Source organism: Ornithorhynchus anatinus, chromosome 2, assembly GCF_004115215.2.
Source record: "Ornithorhynchus anatinus isolate Pmale09 chromosome 2, mOrnAna1.pri.v4, whole genome shotgun sequence".
NCBI classification, from domain to species: Eukaryota; Metazoa; Chordata; class Mammalia; order Monotremata; family Ornithorhynchidae; genus Ornithorhynchus; species Ornithorhynchus anatinus.
This window is the reverse complement of record NC_041729.1, coordinates 87,267,737-87,288,345: the sequence shown is the minus strand read 5'-3', so window position 1 is coordinate 87,288,345 and position 20,609 is coordinate 87,267,737. Positions and strand designations below refer to the sequence as shown.

Here is a 20,609-nt window from a genome sequence, read left to right as displayed (position 1 = left end):
ACGCCCCCCTCCCCTTGCCCCCCTCTCCGATCCTCCGTCTTAGGGCTGCCTGGGGAGGAGGGGGCGGGAGCCTCAGGTGCGCGTGCGCCTCTGGGCACCCCCCATCCTCCGTGGGGGAGGGGCGGAGGGCCTCAGTGCGCCTGCGCCGTCGGGGACACGCCCCCCCATCCCTCCGTCTGGGCTGGGGAGGGAGGGGCGGAAGCCTCACAGTGCGCCGTGCGCCTTCGGGACACACACACACACACACACACACACCACACACAACACTCCTTCCTCCCTCCCCCCCACCCGATTCCTCTGTTTGGAGCGGTGTGGGCGAGGGGGGGACGATAGCCTCAGTGCGCCTGCGCCGTCGGGACACGCCCCTCCCCTCCCCCCCCTCACCGATCCCTCCGTCTGGGGCTGCGTGGGGGGAGAGAGAGGGGGCGGGAGCCTCAGTGCGCCTGCGCCGTCGGGACACGCCCACCCCTCCCTCCCGCTCACGGGCTGGGGCGGGAGGGGGCGCGCGCGCGGAGGGGGGCGCGAGGCTCCGTGCGCGCGCGCGGGGGGGGGTGCGAGGGCTCCGTGCGCGCGCGCGCTCACGCAGGCGCGAGGAGGGTGTCCCGCCCCCGTCCGTCCCTCCCTCCCTGGGATGGGGGGAGGAGGGTCAGGGCGCGCATGCGCGGCGCAGACGAGCGTGGCTGGAGCTTGCAACGGCCCGGGGGGCTTTTTCCAGTCCTTCCCCGCCATGGCCGCCCCCGCCGAGGCCCCGCCCGAGACCCCCCCCTGCACCCGCCTCAACGCCCCGCAGCAGCAGCAGCAGGTAATAATATTAATAATAATAATAATAATCATGTTGGTGTTTGTTAAGCGCTTACTAGGTGCAGAGCACTGTCCTAAGCGCTGGGGGAGATCCAGGGTCATCAGGCAGTGCCCCGTGAGGCTCACTGTCTTCGTCAGAGAAGCAGCGTGGCTCAGTGGCAAGAGCCCGGGCTTGGGAGTCAGAGGTCATGGGTTCGAATCCCGACTCTGCCACGTGCCAGCTGGGTGACGGTGGGCAAGTCACTTCACTTCTCTGGGCCTCAGTTCCCTCATCTGTAAAATGGGGCTGAAGACTGTGAGCCTCACGTGGGACAACCTGATGACCCTGTATCTCCCCCAGTGCTTAGAACGGTGCTTTGCACATAGTAAGTGCTTAACAAATACCATTATTATTATTATTCATCCCCATTTTACAGAGGAGGTAACTGAGGCACAGCGAAGTGAAGTGATTTGCCCACCATCACACAGCTGACAAGTGACAGTGGAATTCGAACCCATGACCTCTGACTCCCAAGCCCGGGCTCTTGCCCCTGAGCCACGCTGCTTATAATGTTGGTGTTCGTTAAGCGCTTACTATGTGCCAAGCACTGTTCTAAGCGCTGGGGAGGGGGATACAAGATGATCAGATTGTCTCTCGTGGGGCTCCCAAGTCTTCATCCCCATTTTACAGAGGAGGGAACTGAGGCCCAGAGAAGCGAAGTGACTTGCCCAAAGTTCGTTCATTCAGTAGTATTTATTGAGCACTTACTGTGTGCAGAGCACTGTACTAAGCACTTGGAATGGACAATTCGGCAAGATAGAGACAATCCCTGCCCAGTGACGGGCCCCCAGTCTAATCGGGGGAGTCACACAGCTGACAGGTGGTGGAGCTGGGATTAGAACCTGCCACCTCTGACTCCTAAAACTCTGCTCTTGCCACTAAGCCACGATTTGTTAAGCGCTTACTATGTGCCAAGCGCTGGGGGGATACAAGGTCATCACGTTGTCCCACGTGGGGCTCACAGTCTTCATCCCCATTTGACAGAGGAGGTCCCTGAGGCACAGAGAAGTGAAGTGACTTGCCCAAAGTCACCCAGCTGACAGGTGGCGGAGCCGGCATTAGAACCCATGACCTCCGACTCCCAAGACCGGGCTCTTTCCACTGAGCCACGATTTGTTAAGCGCCTACTGTGTGCCAAGCACTGTTCTAAGCGCTGGGGGGATACAAGGTCATCATGTTGTCCCACGTGGGGGTCCCAGCCTTAATCCCTATTTTAAAGAGGTAACCGAGGCCCAGTGAAGTGACTTGCCCAAAGTCGCACAGCGGAACAAGTGGCGGAGCCCGGGGATTAGAACCCACGGTCTCCGACCCCCCAGCCTGTGCTCTTCAAGTTGGGCACAGTTCCTGTGGGGCTCTCAGTCTCAATCCCCATTTTACAGAAGAGGGAATTGAGGCCCAGAGAAGTGCAGCGACTTACCCAAGGTCACACAGCAGACAAGCTGCTGAACAGGGATTAATAATGGTGGTATTTAAGTGCTTACTATGTGCCAAGCACTGTTCTAAGTACCGGGGTGGAAACAAGGTCATCAGGTTGTCCCACGAGGGGTTTACAGCCTTAATCCCAATTTTACAGACGAGATAACTCAGTCACAGAGAAGTTAAGTGGTTTGCCCAAAGTCACACAGCTGACGAGGGACGGAACCCGGGATTAGAACTCATGACCTGGGACTCCCAGGCCCGGGCTCTGTGGACTGTACCATTGGGTAGAGGGAGATGGTGCAGGTGGAAAATGACAGGTTGAGGGAGGCAGCCACTCTGGTCATCTTATAACTCCCCCCAAATGATCATATTTATTGAGCGCCTACTGGGTGCCGAGCACTTTACTAGGCGCATGCGAGAGGCTAGCTCACTTCCCCCCTTTCATAGTTACTGAAAGCTCACCTCCTCCAGGAGGCCTTCCCAGACTGAGCCCTCCTTTTCCTCTGCTCCCCCTCCCCATCGCCCCGACTTTTCCTCCCTCTGCTCTACCCCCTTCCCCACCCCACAGCGCTTGTGTATATATGTACATATTTATTATTCTATTTATTTTATTAATAACGTGTATATATATATCATTCTTTTCATTTATTTTGACGCTATTGATGTCTGCCTACTTGTTTTGTTGTCCGTCTCCCCCCTTCTAGACCGTGAGCCCGTTGTTGGGGAGGGATTGTCTCGATCTGTTGCCGAATTGTTTCCAAGTGCTCAGTACAGTGCTCTGCACACAGTAAGCGCTCAATAAATACGATTGAATGAATGAATGAGAGTACCATATAACAGAGATGGTAGACCCGTTCCCTGCCCACAACCTGCTGACAGTCTAGAGGGGGAGACGGCCTTGAATATAAATTAATTATGGATATATGTACGTAAATGCTGTGAGGCTGAGGGAGGGGAGAATAAAGGGAGTAAACCCAAGTGCAAGGACGACACAGAAGCCGGGGGGTAGAGAGGGGGTCGGAGAGAAAATAAGGACTCTACAAATACCACAATTATTATACGTCCTCAGAGAAAAATGGATATATTGTGCACTAATTATTAGGGCCCCAGAATGTATAAAGTATGTGATGGGAATATTAAAATTGTCCTTTCAATGAAATTTAGGCCCCCAACAGGGTGTCGTGAGTGGCCGTCACCTGGGAATGCGGTATTTAGAGTCCTCTTCAGCGGTCTCTTCCTGTTTCCTTTTAGCCGGACGGTTATGAAATCCGACAGTACGAACCGGCCAAGTGGGTTAGTATTCCTGTTGAGTCCATGGGATGGGATGATGCCATCCAAACTGGTTTTACAAAACTCTTTGAGTACATTCAAGGCAAGAATGAGAAAGGTAAGGTGGTGAATTTACACCCAAGCATGCTTTCCGATATAAGACTTTCCTTCGTAGTTCATCTGTCAGGTGTGGTTGGGAAGGGAAGCCTGTATTGTTGAGAAACAACCTGGCACCCCTCTGGACTGTAAACTCTTTGTGAACGGGGAACATGTCTGCCAACGCTTCGGTATTGTACTCTCGCAAGTTCTTAATGCAGTTCTCTACTCACACTAAGCACTCCGATTAGACGGTAAGCCCATCAAACGGCAGGGACTGTCTCTATCTGTTACCGATTTGTACATTCCAAGCACTTAGTCCAGTGCTCTGTACATAGTAAACGCTCAATAAATACTATTGAATGAATAATAATACTTGTAGTATTTCATTGTCATTCATCGACTACTTACCGTGTACAAAGCACTGTATTAAGAGCTTGAGAGAGTACAGTATAACAAGAGGCAGACACATTCTTGCCCACAATGAGCTCGCAGTCTAAAGGGAGAGGCAGACATGAATGTAAATAGATAAATTTTAGATATATTCATATATGCTGTGGGGATGGGAGGGAGGATGAATGAAGGAGCAAGTAAGAGCAGTGCAAAAGGGAGTGGGAGAAGAGAGAAGGGCTTAGTCAGGGAAGGCTTCTTGGAGGTTTTGCTTTCAGTATTCGTTAAGCGCTTAATATGTGCCAGGCACTGTACTAAGTGCTGGATTAGATACAAGCAAATCGGGTTGGACAGTCTCTGTCCCTTGTGGTGCTCACAGTCTCAACCCCCATTTTACAGATGAGATAACAGAGACTTGCCCGAAGTCACACAGCAGACAAGTGGCAGAGCCAGGATTAGAACCCATGACCTTCTGACTCCCAGGCCCATGCTCTATCCACTCCCCCGTGCTGCTTCCCAGTAAATATGATTGATTGATAAAAGGTGCTGCATTCAGATGAAACGAAGCTTTACCTGTTGAATCACTGGGACTCGATTTTATCACTTGAATGAATAAAGGAAAGAAAAGGCAAACAAGAGGCGGATACATGTTTCCAGGCATTACTAGAGTTGGGACAGAGGCATGGGGGTGAGGATGGAAAACAAAATTAAGAGGAAGTCAAGGAAAGGGATTCAGCGAGTAGAACAGGTTTACATTTGTGAAATTAGGGACAGAGCGATGGAGGGCTTAGACAAGATATATTGTACTGAATTTATTATGGGTGGTGATAATGTAGAGTCGTGGGAGAATTTTAAGGAACGGCAAGAGAGACCTTAGCTGCGGTGAGTCATTAATCCTTTTTTGAAATCATAGGATCCAAGCCAGAAAATACAGCGTTTTAAAGTGGCAATGTGAAAAGTTGAAAGATCATGGTTTGTTCTTGAGAACAAAGCAGGCAAGCACATTTCTCCCCTTCCACCTTCAGTCTCTTAATGTGATAATTTACCTAGGCCAGACTAAAGGAACACACCCTCTGCCCCCATGCTGAGCTGGTCAAAACCTCTTCGTTCAGCCATATTTATGGAGTGCTTACTGTGTGCAGAGCACTGTACTCAGTGCTTGGGAGAGTACAGTTTAACAATAAACAGACACATTCCCTGCCCACATTGAGCTTACTTCATTCTCAAACTAGTCAAACAGAGTAGATGCTCAGTATTGAGTAATTGATCAGGCAGATCCTGTTGAAACAACTGAGGAAGCATACATTTCAAATCAGTGGGCTTTTACATGGCCTTATTCCAAAGTCAGGGTGAGTTTGAGGATGGGTTTTTTATAGTTATTTAAGCGCTTACTGTGTGCCAGGCACTATCAGCTGTGTGACTTTGGGCTAGTCATTTAACTTCTCTGTGCCTTAGTTACCTCATCCATAAAATGAGGATTAAGACTGTGAGCCCCACGAGGAACAACCTAATTACCTTGTATCTACCCAGTGCTTAGAACGGTGCTTGGCACATAGTAAGCGCTTAACAAATACCAAATTATTATTATTATTACTAAGCGCTGGGGCAGTTACAAGGTAATTAGGTTGGACACAGTCTATGTCCCACAATGAGGCTCACAGTCTTAATCCCCATTTTACAGATGAAGTAACTGAGGCACAGCAACTTGTCCAAGGTAACAAAGCAGACAAGTGGCCACCCTGCTTCATGGGTGTGCCTCCCGTCTACTCAGTCTCACCTGCACCAACAGCATCCTGTTGCCACTGTTGGAGATACCTGCAGCCCTCCCAATCTTCAAGGCCTTCCCCAATTAATTATCAATACCACAATTATTAGATCGGCAGTGTAGCCTTATGCTTATATATTTATAGGTGTATCCTGGCCTAGGGGATAGAACACAGGCCTGGGAGTCAGATAGACCTGGGGTCTAATTCTGGCTCTGCCACAGGTCTACTAAGTGACCTTGGGCCTTGGGTAAGTCACTTAAAGTCTCTGTGCCTCGGTTACCTCATCTATAAAATGGGGATTAAGATCGTGAGCCCTGTGTGGGACAGCAAAAGTCCCAAACAACCGCATTACATAAAATCCAAAATTACGTCATGGACCAATTGCTAGCACAGACCCAGAGTCTGTAAGCCCTGCCTGACATTGTCGATTTGCTTCTGGAAAATGAGTTCCTTCTCTGGCCCTTCTTCCTCTTGCGCCGTACAGATCAATCGTAATTATTGAGTGCTTACCTGCTGTCTCCAATTCCTCTCCTCCAATTGTCTCCTTGACCCTTCTGATCTGGCTTCCTTCCCCTGTAATACACAGAAACTACCCTCTCACAGGTCTTCAGTGATCCCCTCTTGCCAAATCCAGTGGCCTCTACTCCATCCTAATCCTCCTCGACCTCTCAGCTGCCCTCAACACTGTCAACCTCCCCCTTTTTCTGGAAACATTATCCAACCTCGGCTTCACTGACACTGTCCTCTCCTGATTTTCCTCTTAGCTCTTTGGCCACTCATTCTCAGTCTCTTTCGTGGGCTCCTCCTCTTCCTCCCACTCCCTAACTGGGGAGGTCCCTCAAGGTTCAGTTTTGGGTCTCCTTCTGTTCTCCATCTACACCCACTCCCCTGGAAAACTCATTCGCTTCCATGGCTTCAACTACCACCACTACGCCGATAATACCTGAATCTCCATCTCCCGCCCTGATCTCTCTCCCTGCAGTCTCGCATTTCCTCCTGTGTTCAAGGCGTCACTACTTGGATATCCTCCTGTCATCTCAAGCTTAATATGTTCAAAACAGAGCTCCTTATCTTCCCACCCAAACCTTATCCTCTCCCTGACTTTCCCATCACTGTAGAAGGCACCACCATTCTTCCTGATTCACAAGCCCATGTAAATCTTAGACTCCTCTCTGTCATTCAACCTACATATTCAATCCATCCCTAAATCCTGTTGATTACACCTTCACATCGCTAAAATCTGCCCTTTCCTTTCCATCCAAACTGCTACCATGTTAGTACAATCACTCATTCTATCCTGCCTAGATTACTGCATCAGTCTCCTTTCTGACCTCCCAACCTCCTGCCTCTCCTCACTCCAGGCCATACTTTGCTCCGCTGCCCGGATTGTCTTTCTACAGAAATGTTCAGGGCATGTCACCCCCCCCCCCCCCCCCAAAAGTCTCCAGTGGTTGCCTGTCCACCTCCGTATCAAACAAACTCCTCACTACTGGCTTTAAAGGTCTCTATCACCTTACCCCCTCCAACCTCACCTCCCCTCTCTCCTCCTAAAACTCAGCCCACATACTCCACTCCTCTGGTGCTAACTTTCTCAATGTGCTTCGATCTCGCCTGTCTCCCTCTGTTCTACCTCTGGCCTGGAATGTCCTCCCTCCTCAAATCCGCCAGACAATCTCTCCCCCCTTCTTCAAAGCCCTACTGAAGGCACATCTCCTCCAGGAGGCCTTCCCACTTTTCCTCATCTCCCACTCCCTTCCGTGTCACCCTGACTCGCTCCCTTTGCTCTTCCCACCTCCCGTCCCTGCCCCACAGCATTTATATACTTCTCACTCTAGGCTGGAATAAAGCTTTGAAGGTGCAGAGAACACTGGTCTGGAGTACATGGAGGTGGAGGGAGTTCCAGGCTAGGGGGAGGATGTGGGAAAGTGTTTGGCAAGGAGATGGAAGAAATCCGGGGCGCAGTGAGTAAGCTGGTACTTGAGGAGCAGAGTGTGCGGGCTGGACTGTGTACTAATAATAATAATGTTGGTATTTGTTGAGCGCTTACTATGTGCAGAGCACTGTTCTAAGCGCTGGGGTAGATACAGGGTAATCAGATTGTCCCACGTGAGGCTCACATTCTTAATCCCCATTTGACAGATGAGGTCACTGAGGCACAGAGAAGTGAAGTGACTTGCCCACAGTCACAGAGCTGACAAGTGGCAGAGCTGGGATTCGAACCCATGACCTCTGACTCCCTAGCCTGGGCTCTTTCCACTGAGCCACGCTGCTTCCCAGGGAGATCTTACTAGGAGATCAGTGAGGTGAGGTAGGATGGGGCGGCTGATAGAGTGCCCTGAAGCCAATGGTAAGGAGTTTCTGTTTGACATGGAGGTGAATAAGCAGCCATTGGAAGTTCTTGAATGAGGACACGTGGACCGAACATTTTTGTTGAAAAGTGATAGGTAATCTGGAGCGGGGAGAGATGGGAGGGCGACAGGTCAGCGAGGAGGCAGATGCAGTGGTCAAGGCGGGATAGAATAAGTGCTTGTATCAGGGTGGTAGCAGTTCAGACAGAGAGGAAAGGGTGGATAAGCAAAGATGAGGACTTCTGTCTTGGACATGTTAAATTTGAGGGGTCAGAGGGACATCCAAGTAGAGTTCTCCTGAAGGCAGGAGGAAATGCAAAACTGCAGAGGAGAGATCAGAGCTGGAGATGTAGATTTGGGAATCATCCAAATAGAAATGGAAGTTGAAGCCACGGGAGTGAACGAGTTCTCCAAGAGAGTGGGTGCAGGTGGAGAATAGAAGGGGCCCAGAACTGAGTCTTGAGGGTAGAGGAACATCCCACGAAAGAGACTGAGAATGAGTGGCCAGAGAGATAGGAGGAGAACCAGAAGAGGACAGTTTCAGCGAAACCAAGGTTGGATAATGTTTCCAGGAAATCAGGGTAGTCGACAGTATTTAATGTTTACAGGAAATCAGGGTAGTTGACAGTATTGAAGGTTGAGGCTTAGGATGGAGAAGACGCCATTAGATATGGCAGGAAGGAAATAATCAGTGACCTTCAAAAGAGTAGTGTCTTTGAGTGGAGGGGGTGGAAGCCAGATTAGAGCGGGTCAAGGAGAGTCAAATTGGAGGAGAGGAGGTGGAGACAGTGTGTGTAGACAACTTGCTCAAGCAGTTTGGAGAGGAACGGTAGGAAGGAGATGGGGTGATAACTGGAGAGAGCTGCAGGGTCAAGGGAGTGGTCTGGCCTTTTCTGAAAAGTTTTCATCAATGAATGTTGTTTATTGAACACTTACTGTATGCAGAGCACTGTACCAGGCTCTTGGGAAAGTACAGTAGAGTCAGATTTGATCCTTGCTTCCAAGGAGCTTACAGTCTATAGCCAGGGACAGACATTAAAATACATTACAGAGAGGGGAAATAGTAGCGTATAAGGATTAGAACAAAAGGGATGTGGGGTTGGGGTGAGTGTCAGAGTGCTTGAGGGGTACACGCCCAAGAGCAAAATCGACACAGCGGAGCGTGGGGGAGCAGACTGGGGAAATGAGGACTTAGTCTGGGAAGGCCTCTGGAAGGAGAGCAATCAATCATGATTTTAGAGAGGTTTTGAAGGTGGGGAGAGTGGTGGTCTATCAGATATGAAAGCTCTTCTCTTACCGGTCTCCCTCTGTCACCCCTCAAAAAAAAATATAAAAGGTCAGTGTTATACTCAGACAGTGCCAATAAGCTCTTTCCTTCTCAGATTCTGCCTGCCTTGAGCAGCAGCCGCAGTGTTCACCATGATGATGGGGGCATGGTTAATCCTAGGAGCTGGTAATAATTCGTAGCTTCGGAGAGGGCAGAGAAGAGGGGTAATAGTAGTAATAACATATATTGAGGGCCCACTGAGTTCAATTCACTGCATTAAGGGCCTGGTAAGTACAAACCCAGCAACATTTCCTGCCTACAAAATGCTTACTCTTTAATGGAGGAATTGGATGTAAGCAGAAAATAAATACTTGAGCGTACACTTGAATACATTATAAAAAAACCCACTGATGACAGAAGTGCTGGAGCTGGCTGATGGGTTTATGTGACTTTGGCTGCTGGAAGTAATTGGGGAAGGCATGTTGGAGGAGGTGGGCTTTCAGGAGGGCTTTGAATATGGGAAAGACTGTCTTCTGGTAGAGAAGCAGCATGGCTCACTGGCAAGAGCCCGGGTTTGGGAGTCAGAGATCATGGGTTCTATTCCCGGCTCCACTGCTTGTCAGCTTTGTGACCTTGGGCAAGTCACTTAACTTCTCTATGCCTCAGTTGCCTCATCTGTAAAATGTGGATGAAGTCTGTGAGCCCTATGTGGGGCAACCTGATTACCTTGTATCTACTCCAGTGCTTAGAACAGTGCTTGGCACCTAGTAAGCGCTTAACAAATACCAACATTTGTTACTATTTTTTTGGGAGTTCCAAGGAGAGGAAAAGTGTAAATAAGGGAACAGAAGTTGGAAAGGCCCATGCAAGGTACAGTTAGCAGGGAAAATGATCAGTGCAGTGGGGTAGAGTATAGATTAGACAGGGAAGAGAGGGAAGAGTCGAGAAGATGAGAGAGGAGACCAATGCCGTGATTGAACATAAGCGCTATGGGTATTGAGTACCCAAATGTTTTGAGATGATTTGATTTAATGAGGTGTGTCTGAGGTGGGGGTGAAGCAGGGGGTCGGCAAGATTGAGAAGTGAAAGGAGCTCTGTGGGCAGGGAACATGCCTACCAGCTCCGTTATATTGTACTCTCCCAAGAACGTAGTACAGTGCTCTGCACCCAGTAAGCGTTCAGTAATTCTATTGATTGATTGGAGTAGGTTGAAATCCCCAGGATCTGAGTGGGGGAAGGGGAACGAGACTAGGGAGGTGAGAAGGGTGCCAGAATTCATCAGCAACGCAGAGGTGGGACCGGGAGGGTGGTAGATAACTGCAACTAGCAGTCATAGAGGGAGGAAAGGCAAATGACGTGGGCTTTGAAGGAGGAGGAGAGGGTGAGAGAACAAAAGCAACATTGGAGAGCGAGTAGCAGGCTGACCCTTCTCTTTCCCTCGTGAGGCAGAGAGAGTAGGAGATAGGCGGGGTGGGAGTGGGAGTCCTGCCTAGAGAGAGCAGCAGGGGAGACAGCAAAAGCCAGTTAGCTGTGATGAGGAGGAGTGAACAGGAGTTTGCCCACAAAGAGGCAAGGGATCCACAGACCACTGTGGAATTGAGCTGTGGGAGAAGCGGAAGAACTGGAATGTGGAGAAAGGAGGAGAGGGAAGATGACACGGTGGGTAGACAGAGACGTCCACCATCTTCCTCCACCACCGGCCACCACAGCCTCCCCAATGTGCTAAAATTAGTAGAAGCTTTCGATGTCCTCCGTGCCTGGGAGGGAGAGAGTGGCAAAAACAGCCCTCTCTAGGGGGTGAGGAGGAGGAGTTTCCCAGGAGAACCTGGCTCGGAAACGCAGATCTTCAGGTTGGTGTAGCACCATAAGTGGACATCCTCAGGTTTCTGAAATGCTTTCCATCTCCGTCCCTTTTTAAGAAGCTTGCAGGGGCGGGGTTGGGAGGGTGGTCTCAGGAAGAGAGTTGAGAAAAGGGAGGGGGCAGGATGTCAGCTGCTGCCCTGGGGCATTGGAGGATCTCCCCTTCTAAACTGGAAGCAGCATGGCCTAGTGGATAGAGCACAGGCCTGGGAGGCAGAAGGTCATGGGTTTTTATCCTGACACCACCACTTGCCTGCCATGTGAACTTGGGCGAGTCATTTAACTTCTCTGTGTCTCAGAGAAGCAGCATGGCTCAGTGGAAAGAGCCCGGGCTTGGGAGGCAGAGGTTATGGGTTCTAATCCCGTCTTTGCCACTTGTCAGCTGCGTGACTTTGGGCAAGTCACTTCACTTCTCTGTGCCTCAGTGACCTCATCTGTAAAATGGGGATTAAGACTGTGAGCCCCACGTGGGACAACCTGATCACCTTGTATCCCGCTAGCGCTTAGAACAGTGCTTTGCACATAGTAAGCGCTTAAATCCCACCATCCTCATCCTCCTCAGTTCCCTCATATATAAAATGGGGATTAAGGCTGTGAGCCCCATATGGCACAGGGATTGTGTCCAACCTGATTACCTTGTATCTACCCCAGTGCTTAGAACAGTGCTTGGCACATAGTAATCACTTAACAAATACTATTATTATTATTATTATCATTACTATTACTATGTCAATGATTTACATAAAAAATAATATCGGGAGAGTAAGGGACTGGGAAGACAGGGACGGAGTGGGAAGAGATTGGGGTTCATTTGGGTCAGAAAAGTCCCAAGGAGAGGTCAAGGAGCGGTTGGGAGGGACAGGCGCATGGGGAAGGATCTACAGCATAATTTTTACTCACCTGTAGGTCTCAGTCCTGATAATGGCATGAATTTTTGGAATGAAAATTCCCATTGCTTATGGGAAAATATGCCTCAAGATTCAGCTGTTCAGGAAAAATCCAGACTCGAGGAACACATTCTTGCTTATTGCTATTGTTCTTGTCTGTCCATCTCCCCCGATTAGACTGTAAGCCCGTCAAAGGGCAGGGACTGTCTCTATCTGTTACCGATTTGTACATTCCAAGCGCTTAGTACAGTGCTCTGCACATAGTAAGCGCTCAATAAATACTATTGAACGAATGAATGAATCCTTGTTGTATCCTATGGCATGCCTGTATTTCATTCCAACCTTAGCATTTGTGGTGTGCATATTGATACTCCGAATAGAGCAGCCTCCTTTCTTACGATATAAGTTCCACAAGGTTAGGGAACATGTCTTGCACTTCTTTTATTCTTCCCAAGTGCTTACGATGGTGCCGTATATTCAGTAGGCACTCAATAAACCCCACTACTAGTACGGATAGTCTGGACAGACCATTGGTCTGACCTATAGCGGCCCTGCTGTTGTCTATAAGTTCTCTGTTGTACGATTTGGTTCTTTGCAGGCTTGGCTGCTGCACAGTTAATCCTCGCCTCTCCTTGAGTTGTTGAGGCTGGTGTTTGTAGGGTTTTCAAAGCATGGCTTTGTTTTCATGGCTGCCTGCAAGTCTGAGTTATTGAAAATACGGAAGGGGACTTTGATTTTAATGGCTGAACGAGAGAAACAACATTGCACACATTGTGTCCGGGAGCAAGGTTTCCTCCTCAATGTTTGTGGGCAGTGAAGGTTATCTAATGGGATCTTACCACAAAAACTGCCAGTGATAAAGATGGGGCTCTTAACGTAGACAAATAACTGTCACTTAAGGCACTGGAAGGTAAAACAGCAGAAGTTAAAACAGTTTAACTGGGACCAGAGTGTAGTAAGAAGGCAGGGACTGTAGGCAAGCCAGAGGCAAAAGAATAACGAGGCCCTATATAGCTGTAGGAACCACTTCATTTTTTTGTATTTCATTTTCACCAGAGGCCAAGATAAAGATGACTGCCCCGGTGACAAGCTACGTGGAGCCGGGGGAAGGCCCTTTTAGCCAACCCACCATCACTGTTTCCTTGTACATCCCACGGGAACAGCAGTCTGACCCACCCAAGCCAGTGGAGTCCAACGTCTTCATCGAAGACCGACCTGGAATGACAGTGTTTGTCCGGTAAGGGGCTGGTGACTTTGTGATATTGTTGGGGAAGCAGCGTGGCTCAGTGGAAAAGAGCCTGCGCTTCGGAGTAAGAGGTCATGAGTTCGACTCCCGGCTCTGCCATTGGTCAGCTGTGTGACTGTGGGCAAGTCACTTAACTTCTCTGTGCCTCAGTTACCTCATCTGTAAAATGGGGATTAACTGTGAGCCCCACGTGGGACAACCTGATTACCCTGTATCTACCCCAGCGCTTAGAACAGTGCTCTGCACGTAGTAAGCGCTTAACAAATACCAACATTATTATTAAGCAGTACAACTTAATTACCATGAAACTCAGGGAACATTTTTCCCCTAAATTGTTACTTTGCAGTGGCTAAGCCTTAGTTTTAACAGTGATAGTATTTAGTTATTAAGCACTTATTAGCTAGTGCCAAGAACTGTACTAAGGACTAGGTCACAAGATACAAGATCAGATCAATCAGTTATTGGTATTAAGTGTTCATTATGTGCACAGCACTTTACTAAAAGCGCTGAAGAGAGGTCATTTCATCAGAGTTAGCAGATGCAATCCCCGACTTCAAGGAGCTTACAGTCTAATGGGTGAGACGGACATAAGCATAAATTTGGACATAGTCCCTGTCGCACACAGGGCTCCCAAAGGGAGATTGGGTATTCTACCTTCATTTTCAAGATGGGAAATGAGGCAGAGAGACGTTAAGTAGTTTAGGGCCTATTTGGAGTTAAACTGCAGATTCTAATTTAAAGTGTAATTTGTGGTGTTAGAATAATACTGAGCACCAAAGGTGTGATCGCTGTTACATTCATATTTTGTGAAAAAGGGGCCACCTTGTTAAAGTGCCTAGAATAAAGATCCCTTTACCAATCCAGATATTCTTAAGGAATAAAGGAGATGTAGAATATAACCAGAATCTAAAAGGTAACTCTTCTGGAATTTTTTAAGATTACTCAATCAATCCTATTTATTGAGGACTTACTGTGGCAGAGCATTGCATTAAGTGCTTGGATGAGTACAATATAGCAATATAACAGACACAGTCCCTGCCCAAGACTTATAAAACTTTGGTTGCACAAGTCAATTCACAAGTAATAAATTACTCAGATATAGAGTTGAAAAGAATCTAAGAAAGTAAACTCAAACAGAGATTTTTAAACCATAAACTGTTTTAAATGGAAAAAAAACCCCAAATTGGCTATACCTCCCTTCCTCCACTTCTCCGGCCTACCTTCCCAAAACCTTAATTTGGTGATAGTCTTCCTACCCCTGAAACCTGTTTCCAAGAGATGAAGAGGCACTTCACTCCACTATTACTGGAAGAGGAGAGATTTTTGGAGTTTGGAACCTAGGCTTCATCCAGGATCTCTACTTACTATTGCAAAATCAATCATTGATTGGTATTTATTGAGTGCTTTGTGTGCAGAGCACTGTCACTTGGGAGAGTACAATACAACAGCTTTGGAAGACGTGATCTCAGCCCACAAGGAGTGTAGTCTAAATAAAGAGTAAATTATGGATATGTACATAGGTGCTGTGAGGCCGAGTGGTGAATAAAGAGTGCAAGGGTGAAACAGGAGGTCGAAGGGAGTAGGAGTAGAGGACATGAAATCTGTCTATCCCACTTCAACCTCCTCACATGCCTTCTCTCCCACACACCCCCTCCCCACAAGTCTGTTTTAACCCCTCACAGAGACCTCTAGTCTTTTGACCCCATCTAATCATCGTGCCTCATTTAATTTTCATACCCAAACTACCTTCCCTTGTTGACCAAATTGAGTTCAGCACCACTACTGAACTCATCTCAGTCCCTTCCCTATCCCCTTGTCGATCTTGTACCACTAACCCAGAGCCCTGAATTACCCACGTTCACAGTCCACTTGCTTCACTCCTATGTAGAGGGCTGCTGGTGGAAATCCAGATATCAGGCCCTTTTCCAATTCAAGTTCAACCCTGCCTGTATTAACTCTGCCCTCTCTTTTGCCAGGCAACATTATTTCTCTATCCATAATGACTCCCATGCCCATTGCCCTCGCTAATTGTTTCAGATGTTTAACTCCCTCCCCAAACCCTTACCTCCCCATCTTTTGCCCCAATGACCTGGTCACATACTTTATTGAGAAAATTGAAACCATTTGGTGTGATCTCCCTAAAATCTCCCCTGCTCCTCTCCAGTCCCTCTCTTCTCCTGCCCCTTTGTTAACTCTCTTATCTTTCCTAATAGTATCTAAGAGGAGACCTCCATCTCGCCACATTCACCCCTCCATCTGCACCTCTAACCCAATCCCTCCGTACATATCAAAGCACTTGTCCCTCCCTTCTTCTCTCCCTGACTGCCATCTTCAACTGATCACTTTCCAATAGCCTTTTCCCCATTGCTTTAAAATGTGCTTAGGTCCCCCTGTATTAAAAGCCACCTGCCTTGATCCCACAGTTCCCTCATTATTCCCTCCATCTTCCCATTACCATTCTTCTCCAAACTCCTAGAGCGAGTTGTCTACACCTGCTGTCTCCACATTCCCTCCTTGACCTCTTCCAATCTGGTTTCTGCCCCCTTCATGCCACAGAAACTGCCCTCAAAGGTCACCAGTGATCTCCTTTTTGCCAAATCCAACAACCTCTACTCCATCCTAATCCACCTCAACTTCTCAGCTGCCTTAGAAACTGTGGACCAACTTTCTCTCCTGGAAACTTTATCCCACCTCGGTTTCACCTACGCTGTCCTCTCTGGTCACTCCTTCTCAATCTTTTTCGTGGACTCTTCCTATGCTTCCCACTCCCTTATTGTGGGAGTCCCTCAAGGCTCAGTTCTGGATTCCCTTTATATTCTCCATCTACACCCACTCCCTTGGAGAACTCATTCTTTCCCTTGGCTCTGACTACCATCTCTATGCAGATGATTCTCAAATCTACAACTCCAGCTTCTCCCCCTCTCCCAGCTCCACAGCACTTATGTATATACCTGTAATGTGAACCCATTGTTGGGTAGGGATTGTCTGTATCTGTTGCCGAATTGTGCTTTCCAAGCACTTAGTACAGTGCTGTGCACACAGTAAGCACTCAATAAACATTATTGAATTAATGAATAATTTATATTGTCTGTCTCCCCTCTAGACAGTAAGCTTGTTGTGGGTAAGGAATATGTCTATTGTTATATTGTACTCTCCCAAGCACTTAGTACAGTGCTGTGTACACAGTAAGCATTCAATAAATATGACTGAATGAATGAATACAAAAACGTTCAGTCCATGTTCCCCACTCCTCAGGAACCTCCAGTGGTTCCCCATCCACCTCCACATTCAACATCGGCTTTAGAGCTGTCTTGCCCCCCTCTTACCCTGCCTCCTAGATTTCCTACTACAGCCAACCTTGCAGACTTCACTCCTCTAAAACCAACTATTCACTGTACCTTGGTCTTGTCTCTCTCCCCGCCAGTGTCTTGGTCACATCCTGCCTCTGGCTAGGAATACCTTCCCTCTTCATATCTGACAGATGGTCACTCTCCCCAATGTCAAAACCTTATTGAAAGCACATCTCCTCCAAGACGTCTTCTCCGACTAGGCCCTCATTTCCTCTTCCCCCACTTCCGTCTGTATAGTCCTTGCACTTGGATTTGTTTCCTTTATTCACCTCTCCCCACGCATTATGTACATACCTATAATGTACTTATATGAATATCTGTCTACTCCTCTAGACTCTAAGCCCGTAATGGGCAGGACACTGTCCTCTCCTAGGTGCTTGGTACAGTACTCTGCACACATTAAGTGCTCAATCAATATGATTGATTAACAGTCAGAGAAGACCTCTTGGAAGAGATGTAATTTTAATAAGGCATTGAAGGTGGGGAAATTGATGATCTCTTGGATATGAGGGGATAGGGATTTCCAGGTGAGGAGTTGGGGAGATGCAGGTACAGTGAGTAGCTTGGCATTAGAGGATTTAAGCAAGTGACCAGGGTTATGTAGGAAATCAGCAAGGTAAGATGAGAGGGCAAGATGATTGAGTGCTTTAAGGCCAGTGGTAATGAAAAGTTAGCAAAGCGGGGCCCTTATTTCCTGGGAAATGTAATTTCTCTGTGATTTCACAACTTTCAGCAGGACTTCTGAAGGGATGTTTTGAAAATGCAGTTCTCACCAAAGACTAATACTGCACAGTTAATAACAACCCAAATGGTGTGAACAATGAAAGAGAAGGGGTAAAGGGTGAGGCAAGGGAAGTGGAGTTTGCAGCGAGCAGTACCTGGAGGTTTGGGTCAACACTATTGAGACTGGTGCCACAGTCAGGACCTCCTAGGGTGCCTCTGACATCCAAGTGCAGGGAATCCAGATATGCCTGCGAAGGTTGAATAGAGACCCAATTCCAGAAATGGCAGCTACAGAAATTTGTAAGTTGGTACCCAAGTGACTGCAGGTGGTGGTTTGGGCAATGAGCCACAGGCTTGGGGGACCATCCTTGGGCCCCCGTGGCGGAGATTGATGCAGTCCCTGCCTTCTAAGAAGTAACCTGATGTGAAGAAATAATAATGATGATGGCATTTGTTAAGCGTTTATGTGTCAAGCACTGTTCTAACCACTGGGGTAGATACAAGCTAATCAGGTTGGACACTATCCCTGTCCCACATGAGGCTCATAGTTTTAATCTCCAATTTACAGATGAGGTAATTGAGGCACAGAAAAGGTCATGCAGCTGGTAATAGGTGTAGGGGATGCTCTCTAAATACCTGATTGGACAAAGGGCTTCACCCAACATCAGTTCATAGCCAATAGTTGTATTTCCCCCAGTTTCTTGTGAACTGCATCTTGTTTGCATTTTGATATTTATTATTTTTTTAGTTGATTATCTGAACTCCTTTCTGATCACCCAGCCTCCTGTCTCTCCCCACTTCAGTCTATACTTCACTCTGCTGCCCGGATTATCTTTCTACAGAAACACTCTGGGCATGTCACCATCCCCCCCTTCAAAAAATCTCCAGTGGTGGTCTATCTACCTTCATATCAAGCAAAAACTCCTCACTGTTGGCTTCAAAGCTGTCTATCACTTTGCCCCCTCCTACCTCACCTCCCGTCTCTCCTTCTACAGCCCAACCTGCACACACCGCTCCTCTGCCACTAACCTTCTCAGTGTGCCTCATTCTCACCTGTCCCGCCGTAGATCCTTGGCTCACATCCTACCTCTGGCCTGGAACATCCTCCCTCCTCACATCCACCAAACTAGCTCTCTTCCCTTCTTCAAAACCCTACTGAAAACTCACATCTTCCAGGTGGCCTTCCCAGACTAAGCTCCCCTTTTCTTCTGCTCCTCCTCCCCTCCTCATCGCCCCGACTCCCTCCCTGTGCTCTACCCCCCTCCCTGCCCCACAGCACTTGTGTATATATGTGCATATTTATTATTCTATTTATTAATAAAATGTGTATGTATCTATAATTCTGCTTATTTATATTGATGCTATTGATGCCTGTCTGTCTCCCCTCTTCTAGATTGTGAGCCCATTGTTGGGTAGGCATGGTCTCTATTTGTTGCTGAATTGTACTTTCCAAGTGCTTAGTACAGTGCTCCGCACACCGTAAGTGCTCAATAAATACGATTGAATGAATAACACTGAGTCCCATTTGGGACAGGGATTGTGTCCAGCCCCATTTGCTATGCTTAACAAATACCATAATTATTATTATTAGAGCTGAGTTTTATTTTCAGTACTTGATTAATGCTGAACCCTGGAATTGCCTAAATTAGCTGTTCACTTTCCTTATTGAATATTTGTATCCAGACTTCATCGTTGTTTTCTCCTTTGTAGATCTTTTGACGGAGTGTCTAGTGCTGTAAAGAACCAAGAGGAACTTCTGACATTAGCAAACACGTTGAGACAAGATGGAAAAGTCTTTGATGAAAAGGTTTTCTACACTGCAGGCTATGACAGTCCTTCAAAGTTGCTTAATAGACTCAATGAGGTGTGGCTGGTCAAGAAAAATGGATCACCCCAAAGTCAGTGAATAAAAGTCTGTTGCTGGAAACAGTTGTTTATTTTTGACATCAGCAACTATCTCTTAAGCAATATTTAATATCTCCACTTTGAGTATTCATTTTATAAGCGGAGGAGCTTTCTAATGTGCCTTTAATACTAGCAACCAGCTTACTAGAGGGATGTGAAGTTAGCATCTTGCATATTGCTGAATGAACAAGGTTCTGCCTTAAATTCTTCACTGCAAGTGGGGTCTTAAGTTCTTTGGGTCTCAGGGAAATGCCAACTATTTGTGGAAAGAAATCTGATGGTAATTGTCTGTAGTCTGGACCCAAGACAGATTGAGTTCACCAGTAGTTGAAAGTCACTTTCATTCATTCATTCAATTGTATTTATTGAGCGCTTACTGTGTGCAGAGCACTGTACTAAGCGCTTGCCTTTTTATCATCTGGGACTGAGACACTTTGGTACGTACATGCTGCTGCTTCATCATGGTGAATGGACTAAGTTATATATGCCGTTTTCCTATCACTAGCAATAGGTTTACGGCCCGGTAAATCTTTTGCTTTATATACTTTATTGATCATTGTAAGCCAAAGTACTAGGTTGATATGGTTCCAGTTCTGAATTAAAACACTAAGATAGTTACTGTCTTGTGTGTTGTGTTGTGTTTGCCATTCAGCCTTAATCGATGTCTCCCACTTCCAGTGAAATCCACTGCCTGCCGGCTTGGGTGAGTTGACAGGCCAACCCAGTTCCAAAGGACTCCCTCCAATGTGACGAATCTTCTGTGTCTGGGGCTGCTGTCTTAATGTGACCAACACTGCCATGACGTGCTTACTGCTAGTACTACAGGGTATTTATAACTTGCACCTGACCCTACGTGTCCACCCATTTCAAACAATACAGTAGAGCTGCATTTCCTGGCACTTGGCCTGCTGGAAATTCCAGCCACCTCCCACCTCCCTCTAAGCAGTGTCAGCTTATAAATGAATTCCCTGTGAGGGATGCACCCAGCAGGAGTAGACAATGTTCCTGAATGTGTGATTCCAGCAGTGCAGCCTGCTGGATAGAGTAGGGGCCTGGGAGTCAGAAGGACCTGGGTTCTAATCCTGGCACTGCCACTTCATGCTGTGTGACCTTGGGCAAGTCATTTAATTTCTCTGTGCCTCAGATACCTCATCTGTAAAATGGGGATTAAGACTGAACCCCTTCAGGGACTAGGTCCATCCTGATTATTCATTCTGTATTTGAGTGCTTACTTTGTGCAGA

The 20,609-nt window shown here is 47.6% G+C and overlaps 1 protein-coding gene across 2 annotated transcripts; it reads left to right on the top strand.

Annotated features, from left to right (window-relative positions):
• Positions 1–637: 637 nt before the first annotated feature.
• HEBP2 (heme binding protein 2) lies at positions 638–19,985 on the top strand. 2 transcript variants are annotated; one of them, XM_029058647.2, is made up of 4 exons: positions 639–802; positions 3,512–3,647; positions 13,200–13,380; positions 19,173–19,985. In XM_029058647.2, exons 1-4 carry the CDS (start codon positions 728–730, stop codon positions 19,366–19,368), a joined length of 588 nt encoding a protein of 195 aa, XP_028914480.1. In that variant the 5' UTR covers positions 639–727; the 3' UTR covers positions 19,369–19,985. The 2 variants fall into 2 exon arrangements, with proteins under 2 accessions (XP_028914481.1, XP_028914480.1); XM_029058648.2 differs by lacking the exon at positions 3,512–3,647 and having other exon boundaries at positions 638–802.
• Positions 19,986–20,609: the final 624 nt, after the last annotated feature.